Source organism: Neltuma alba, unplaced genomic scaffold (assembly GCF_004799145.2).
Source record: "Neltuma alba isolate B1F8T4 unplaced genomic scaffold, ASM479914v2 tig00012062_pilon, whole genome shotgun sequence".
Lineage (NCBI taxonomy): Eukaryota > Viridiplantae > Streptophyta > Magnoliopsida > Fabales > Fabaceae > Neltuma > Neltuma alba.
Genome location: NW_021636623.1, coordinates 235,988 through 245,207, shown reverse-complemented (window position 1 = coordinate 245,207; position 9,220 = coordinate 235,988). Strand labels below are relative to the sequence as shown.

At 36.3% G+C, this 9,220-nt stretch overlaps 1 protein-coding gene across 1 annotated transcript; it reads right to left on the bottom strand.

The window, feature by feature from the left end:
* Positions 1 to 929: 929 nt before the first annotated feature.
* LOC114721701 (protein IQ-DOMAIN 31-like) lies at positions 930 to 6,544 on the bottom strand. Its single transcript, XM_028907550.1, has 7 exons — positions 6,503 to 6,544; positions 5,008 to 5,105; positions 4,551 to 4,925; positions 3,548 to 3,751; positions 2,904 to 2,978; positions 1,494 to 2,598; positions 930 to 1,200 (listed from the first exon to the last, which is right to left on the bottom strand). Exons 2-7 carry the CDS (start codon positions 5,089 to 5,091, stop codon positions 1,169 to 1,171), a joined length of 1,875 nt encoding a protein of 624 aa, XP_028763383.1. The 5' UTR covers positions 5,092 to 5,105; positions 6,503 to 6,544; the 3' UTR covers positions 930 to 1,168.
* Between the last annotated feature and the right edge of the window lie 2,676 nt (positions 6,545 to 9,220).

Sequence of the window (9,220 nt, the reverse complement as noted above, 5' to 3'; positions counted from 1 at the left end):
AACAACTAATTCTTTAATTAAACATTAACGCCTGCATTTATCATTGGTGAATTGAAAAAAATCTAGTAGTACTGCGATTTAATTGAAAAATTGGTTGAAACGAACAAAAGCAAACAGATTTAAGTCGCCTTCTTCCCCTTGGTCTCTAATAACGTGAATCTTAGAGAGTTAGGGTGTGTTTGGTATGAGGGATTTGGAAGGGAGGGGAGGGGAGGGGAAGGATTTTAATCATTTTCCCTTGTTTGGCAACACACAAATTTTAGGAGGGGAGGGAAAATTTTTTAAAATTTCCCCTCCCCTCCCCTCCTCAACCTCCCCTCCAAAATTGGGAGGATTTGGAGGGAAAAGGCAATATTTTGTCATATTATGACCATTATGTTCATATTTTGTCATGTTGTGACCATTATGTTTATATTTTGTCATGTTGTGACTATTATGCCCACGCCTTAAATAAAATAAGAGCAAAATTGTCCATATTAAAATATTTTTCCCTCCCCTCCCCTCTTTTTTTATAAATCCAAACAAGGTGTTAGTCTTTGGCCTCATGCTAAAAGAACAAAAGGAAAAGAAATCTCAAGAGTTAGTCCGTGTGGCTGTTAGGAAAATCTGCATCTTAGTGATAATTGAAACTTACAATGTTATTGTCGAACCTGAACAAAGCCCGTAAATTTCAAAGAAACTACATGAGATTAAAATCCGAACTAAGGTTGTTGCAGACTCAACAGAACAAGAAGCTCACACAATGACACAAGGATCCAATCCAAGAGTAGCAGAATGAGAAAGTAACAATCAAGAAAGTGGCTTACACATATGAATGATGATATCAAGAAGTAAGATTAGTCCTCAGGTGAGAGATGACCCAAGGCCAAGTTAAAAAAAATCACACACTAATCCCAAGCAAAATGGATAGTCCCCAGGTCGTATCAAAAGTCAAAAGGCATGAAGGAGTTAAATTTCGGGTTGCAGCATTTCAAAAACTTGAACCACAAATAATGCAGAAATCACCCTCAAAAGCCCAAATACACCAAAAGGAAAAACAAGCCGATCAAATTCACCTCTCCTATAGTTCTGTGAAGTTCAACAATTAATCAATTATCATGATAGATACACGAGCTCTGCAAGTTTCAGCATATCCTCATGTTAAACTCAAGAAAATCATTACTTGAAATCACCTTCTCCACTCTGCTTGAGTTAACTTTCCTGCGAGATGAGGAAACTAGTTTATGGCTATCAATCATGAAAACATAAAATAAAACAGCATATTTCAGATCGATTTTAATTTTCAGGTTGTTTCCACCAGAGTTGTACTGTTTTGAAAACCAGGATATTGTGTAGCAAAAAGCGAAACGAACAAAAACCAATAGTTTAACTTTAGTACTGTTTTGCTTATTCTGGTCCCTGCAATTCCAAAACTTAGAACGCTAGTTTGCAAGTGAAGTCATCATCATATGTGACATATCAATCCATTTTATCTAAGAAGAAATATATCGTACCATTAGCACTTCTGGAAGAACCTGTTGCTCTGTCAGTCCTGTGTCCCACTTTGCCTCCTGCTTGAGCTGGTCTCTGTGTTCTTGGCGAATGCGAACTAATTTTACTGTTATTTGAAGATGGCAGAGAATGCCGCCTGGTAAGGTTGCTTCTCTCACCACCATCTTGTCCTAACCTTGGGGACCCTTGTGCTCTCAACTTTGCCTTGGCAGATTCAGTAGCCGCCATATAACTTGGTAAAGTGGGAGTTGGGCTATTCTGTAAACCATCCTCCACAGGTTCCTGCTTAGCTAGAGCTGGGGATTTCCCACCGGCTTTCTGGTTTTCATTTCTGATTGAATCTTCCTTAAGACTCAAATGCCCATTTATTAGGGGAGAATTTTCATCATTACAACTCTCGTGTGGATCTTTTAGTACTTTGGCATCTTCTTCACCAGAATTGTTTTTCCATCTACTTGTATTCTCTCTCAAGGGTGCCGAATTGATGGGCACTTGAGTATCAGGAATGTTAGACGCCTCCTTGCCAACTGAAATTCTAAGTGTAACTACTCCGTTAGGCTCATTGGACATGGCCAATGCTGTGTCCATTTTTATCTTCTCATTGGAACAGCTTTTGATCCCGTCTTCTGAAACACCATAGCCTGAGGTAACTGCTTCCTCTTCCGGATGCTGCTTCGCAATCTCTGATTCAACTTCTGACTGAGCAGAATTCTCTACAACAGGGTTACCAACCTTTCTCAAGTTACGCTTAACCTTCTCAAACTCATTTTCTGAACTTTCCTGCACTGGATCTGTGGGCTTGCTTGAAACTTTTCTCAGGTTTCGTTTTGGCTTCTCAAAATCAGAATTTTCTCGCATTAAGACCAAGTCTAAACTTGTAGAAGGAATCTTCCAGTTAGCACGTTTTGGTTTGCTCATCTGAGCATCTCCATTTGAAATATTACCCAGCTTTCTCTGAGATTTAGAGTCTATGAGTTTCTTGGGTTTGGGAACTGGTTTCCAAAAGTGAGATGCTGACCAGCGCTCCAACCAACTTAGGACTACATTTTGATCCCCAGATGCGTATTGAAGACGCGAAGCAGTTTTTGCAGTTGATGAAGCAAGAAGCTGAAACAACGAACCAAATTTGGCCAAGACAGATCAATGATGCAGCTCTGAAAGTCCCTCTGTTTCCAAATTAAGCTATGGTAAACTAGGATCAAGACATGAATGAAACTTGCGCATAACTCACATGGGGACTGGTTTAGGCACAGAGTTTCATCATTTTACAATAAGAGACCATAAAAGCATGTCTATTATATTACAGAATCATACTATAATTCATTGTTAAAAATAACACATATCCAGACTCAGAAGCCACGAATACAAAATAACTTTACCAGTTATCACAAGCATAACATAATTCAACTTGCCTTGTGGATAAAAACATTCGGTGACGTATTTGCAATTTTTGTGGTTAACCCAACTGAGTTGCCACACTTGTCAACCTGAAGCACAACATATTCAGGAGGAAAAAAAATCAGCAGAAACAACGTTTGAAAGATATGATATGATAAATGTAGCATAAAGTCATACTCTCTCTCTCTCTGCATTGACTTATGAAGCAATGATACCCTGTGTTTCGATCTTAAAAGTGCATTACGGAGACAGTGCCCACCGATTAACAGACTATAGTTCAAAAGTTCGCATACAACTAGACACTGTCCATGCATAAACACTTCAGCTTTTATTTTCATGAAAACTCGAATAACATTACCCACCAAGACAGTTAGGCACATTATGAAGTATTCTCTTCATCTCTTGACATGCATGAAGTTTCAAATAACTACTACCCACTGACTACTACTTCCTATTATAGGCTCAGGTTTACATGATCAAGAAAGGATGTGACTGAATTCCTGGAAGAGCCATTTTTTAAATCTTTGGTGGAGTTTCATTATTCTTTAGTCTTTTTTCATTTGAGGAGCTTTCATTAGAGAAATCTAAAATAATATAAATAATATGACCTATTATTGATTATTGAAAATCGAGAGACTTAGCTCTATGAAAGCATTACCAGAGGCTTCACAAGATTGCACTTCCCATGCATTTCACGTCCAACATTAGAATGCCTAACTCTTCGGCCACGAAGAAGTGCTTGTAACTTGATAATCCCATACATGCAACATAAAGTAGAAATAGCTTGCCTCCTAACCAGGTGCCCTCGGACAAGTGCTTGCAACCTTATTATGCCTTTAAGAGTCCTGAAAGCCCTGCGAGCCTTGACACCAGTCACGTCCATTAGTTGAGGCATAAATCATGACAATGAGAATTCCAAAATAATACATTCAACAAACTTAAGAATGCTGTTATTGATAACTGTTTCTGAAGACATTTACGAGAATTGCCAGAACAGAAGCAGTAAAGAAGATTGACAGCTGCAATCATTTTCTTGATGAGCATTACAGCTGTGGGAACAAGGCAGAATGAATGTCCAGCAGAAGATCAACAGGAAATTTAAGCTTCAAAATAAATTGAATACACAATTTTTTTTATTTTTTGGAAGAATTGGGGAAAGTCCCCCATTGAAAATTTTACTAGTGAGAACCTGATAAATTTTTATATGCACAAAGTACTGGTACTTTGCAAATTTTGTCCACACAGAGTACCAGTACTTTGATTTATGTCCTTCTCATCAATAAAAATTTTAATGGAAGACTTTTCCCTAATTTTCCCTTTTTCTCCAGTTGGCACTGAGAACATTCACTTGAATGCTTCTGGCTATACACCACTACATCAGATACAGTAAGCAGCTTAAACATCAGTTGGTTTTAACTCTACAATTCAAGTATCGCACTAGATTATGTTTTCTTAACTTCTCGATTCCTTGTTCCAACAAAGCCTTTAAGACAGATGTCACTTGACTCTAATTCATGACATCAACAGTAAACAAATTCCATACAGTTTTTATATTTTTTGCAGCCTGCATTTATATCATCTTCAGGATTACACTTGAGACTACCATTTTTCCCCTGAAATACATTTTCAATTGAAGCTTTAAGAGTATACATGAAAATTACCAAATAACCCCTGAAAGTAGCTTGCACCTTCATTACAGCTTCCTCCTGCTTAATTTTGTCTAGATCAGGAGGTAAAGTAGCCTGCATCTTAATTGCAGCTTCCTCCTGCTTAATTTTGTCTAGATCAGGCGGTAAAGTAGCCTGCACCTTTGTTGCAGATTCATCCTGCATAATTCTCTCTGGATCGGAAGGGGCATCTTGATGATCAGATCCTGCAATATCTGCTTGATTCTGCAGCAAAAGATTTTCTGATCCATTATTTTCCACTCCTAGATCCCTCTCACTTCTAGCAAAAGTAGTGGGAGTTGGATCAAAAGAGAACTCAGTTTCTGATGCCTTGGAAGCAATTGGCGCTTCTTTCTGTTTAACAAGTTTCTACATTACGAAGTTTTAAAAGTCAGGAGTTTCGATGAAATAAGCAAAAACTTGATCCCACAATGACATAGCAGAGTATTACCTCTCTTGCTTTTGAAATATTGGATTTGGATGACTTTTTCCCAAATAGCACAGTTTTGATCCATTTTCCCGGTGACTTCCCCATGATGAGGTCTGGACCTGTAAAATTAGAAAGGGTGAACCTGGTCTCTCTGCATCAATTTGCATGGACATTGTTTACATAAAAAATTAAATAATGACAACAAACAAGAATAATTCACTAAATCAAGATTCCAGCTATAGACGATCATCAAGTTCAGTTATTTCAGTGCAACAAAGATTTTAGTTTCTTGCTGAGATTTTCATGCTTTTTTTCTTAAGTTTGAGATGGGAAGTGTTGCCATATATGGTTCAGATACGCAAGTAATCTTTTTTAGTTTATAAGTAAAGAAACTCAATAACTTTATCCCTAATGTCCAAGCAAGAAGTTCTGAAGGCTCTGAAACAGTGTCAAGTGAAGCAATGACCATACAGCACATAAATTGAAACCAGATGAATCATTTATGCTTATACATATGGTGCACCTCACTCATTGCTGTGACTGTAATATCAAACGTAAGAACTAAGAAGAACTGCTAGAAATAATAGGTTTAAATATTAAACAACTTTTAGAGGTTTCCGTTTTTGGAATTGAGTGAGATTTTTGGTATTGACTCTTTCATTTATGTTCCTGGAATCATGTAATTCATCTAAAGTTGTATAATTCAGGTAACAAATATAGTTCACCGCACTAGAGTTTGAAAAGCCACGAAGGTTAGTACAAATAGAGTTAAGGGTTTAAAAGTTTGACGAAGAGGGAAATCACAGGAGTAAAGTTTTATAGAGAAAGAGTAATTTGAGTATTTTCCTTTTTCCCAGTAAGGGTTGAGCATATTAGAGTGTGATCTCCAAGCATTTTCCTCTTTCTGGCTGAAACATGTTTTTCCCAATAATAACATTGTTTAAATCAGCTAGTTAAACAAAGCACATTGCAAATAAGCAAATCAAGTTTTACTTTCCGACCTCCCAAAGAAACGTTTTTGCGACAATTTTTGTCAGGAAAATGTACAATTAGCTCAGCATTAATCAACCTGGGACGCTATAAGTAGAAGTTGTCGTTTTAGTCAAAGATGGTTATTTCCAAAGTACCTAAAACGATTACGAAGAAGGCAGGGAATACCAAGATGTGACAGACTGGTTTAGGCATGGTTCATAATGACAAAAGAGAAAAAGAAGCAAAGGAAAGTCCTTAAAGACGTCGAGAATCCCTAAAACCCACAAGATCTACTGCTCATTAAACTACGAACACACGCTGCTACATTTCTGAAAGTCTGAGATCAAACTTAACGAGGTCAATTCGAGCTAGATCTACCCCGTACCAAACAAATGCAGAACCTATCTTCACCCAAGTCAATTGTTCCTGAAATCCCGAATCAAACCATGAGAATACAAAATGTGCATGAACTGATTCCTAGAAGAACGTGATCATATGTACATTGGAGTAGACGAGAGATAGAACAGAAGCAAATGTGGCTTACCATGGAAGAGAGTCAGAGAGAGACCTTGAAACCCAAGGGAAAAAAAAATGTGATCTTTAAAGCTCCATCAATTTTCTGCTAGCTTGCTGAGTTGCTTTGATGCCCTCTGCTGGAGAAGCGAAGAAAACAAAGTCTGAAACTGAAAAAGGTGGCAAATTTGGTCGAAAATGAACCCCCTATAGTCAGAACTCACTGAATGTCATGTAGCCAATCTCAATTTCACCGCTAGATGTAATGGCTTATGATTGACATTAACGCTATTGACCAGAGACGCGAAAAATTGTCTGATCGGACGGTTCCCACGATAGTATATGGTGCGCTTGAGCGCAGATGATATCAAAGTCGAGATTCGTGATAGTAAGTGGACGTGTGGGGAGTCCCAGTGCAGTTACTTCGAAACCAAGTGTTGCAGGTTCTTTATTCGGAAGCATTACAAAATTACACTTCCGTCCTCCCTACCAAAAAAGGGTAACACGCTCAAACGCGCGTGCAAATAATATGGACCGTTGATGTGATGGGCAAGTCCCCGGACGACCATGAGCGGACGGCGCGTGGAGTTTGGAAAGGTGAGGTAGGAGGGGGGTTACGGTTGGTACGTGGGAGCCACGCTGGCGGGTAGGACAAGGTGGGGGGATGAAGTGAAGTTAGGAGGCAACGTGGGACAAAAAGAGTAAGGAGGATAAGAGCCACGTCACTGATAACTGTCAGCAGCAAACCAGGCGATTGCTGCAATAATCTTATGCAGCACAATTATGCTTTCTGACACAAAAACCAGGTTTAGTTTTGCAATAAGACGGTGATTACATTTTATTCCTTTTTGAGTTGTTCTCTTTGGTCTGGTGGTTAATCCAGGGCTTTTGTCCGTCTTCACCGAACAACAAAACATCAACCAATCAAAGTTGCAATCACAGTTACTGTACTGTTATCATTATTCCCATCATCCTCTTGACATGATATATCAACTCACATTATTTAACCTAAAATACAAAATCTTATACTCCTCCGGTCCTAATTATAAGACCCAATTGACTTATTTGAAGAGATTAAGGAAGTAAGTTAAGTTGGTTATTTATAATAAATAAGTGTTGTCATTCCTAAAATATCCTTACTAATTAAGTATATTGGCTAAAACTATCATTATTAGAAGGATTATCTTGGAAAAAAAATGCATAAATATAAGAGACAAAATGGATTGGGATCTTATAATTAGGACCAAATAAAAAGTCAAATGGGGTCTTATAATAAGGACCGGAGGAGTAATTAAGATCAAAAGTAATAATGGTTTAACAATTAAAATAATTTGTTAGAAGATTTAAATAAAGAATACACACAAATATTTCAATACATAGGAAATTTTATATTCATCTTTGTTGATTTTCTCAATATGTAGGAAACTTTATGCCTTTCTCAACCAAATGAAAAACATTTATAGAGACGAGAATTGAGCAATAAGTCACACACACACATATATATACTCTTCCAGTCCTTAATATAAGACCCATTTAACTAATTTGATTAGATTAAGGAAGTTAGGTAAGTTAGTTAATTATAAGAAAAGTGACACATTTTTCTTAAAATACCACAATCATCTTTCTTAATACCCCATCTCCTTCTTCTACTTGATTATTGTTGAGAGAGTATCCATAGGGGTAATTTAGAAAAAATTAATAAATATGAGATAGGACCAAAACCAATTTAAGAATTGGGTCCTATATTAAGGACCAGAAGAGTAACTCTTTTGCAAATTTAAAATTTTTAGTCGAGGCTGGCCTTGATCCTTCTTTTATGCTTGCCTCCGCCAAAGAGCTTGGCTTTCATTGTATTTCAGCTAATCTTTTACTGGACATCATTCTCAGATATACATGCGACAGCAGGTATCAAAGCCAAGAAGAAGAGTAGCAATGGGAAGTAGACAAGATAGCATTTGACTGTGTCTCGGTGCCAATACTCGTTGGCAGCTTGAATGGATCACAGAAGTTACCCACAAACTGTTCTCTCTAATTTCTAATACGAAAGTTATATACTTGTCAGGTCCTAAATATAAAACCTTTATACATACTAGTATAAGAGTCTTATATTTAAAACCGAAAAAGTAATTAATTTGTAAAAATTAAGAAAATAATTTAAATTAATTACTTGTTAAAAATATGTGTTTGTTTTGTTAAAATACCTTTTTTAACAATTTGCTTATAATTATTTCTTGATAATCTTTTAAACACGTGTAATCAATATAAATATTTTGAAAAAAATAAATTAAGAAAGAAAGTGGATTAATATATAATATTTATGATAGGGAGAATCCAAAAAAATACTTTTAAATTTTAAAATTTTAAATCAGTTTTGTTCACTATATTTTAATAGCAATTAACTATATTTGAAAAGTAAATGATAACATATTTTTGTAGTGATTCTTGATTTGAAATTTTTAAATTTTAAATGCATTTTTTTAAAATGTTTCCTTTAGGATAAGTCTTTGCTAGTTCATATGCTCACTAAAGAAAGCACTACCTCTAGTCCTTAATATAAGACCTTGTTTGACTTTTATTTTGATCCTAAATATAAGACCCTAACCTACTTTTTCTCTCATATTTAAGTATTTTTTTTAAGATAGTCCTTCTAACAATGATAATTATAGCCAATACATTTGATTAGTAAGGATATTTTAAGAAAGACAATACCTATTTATTACAAATAACTAGCTTAATTTTTTTCTTTAAT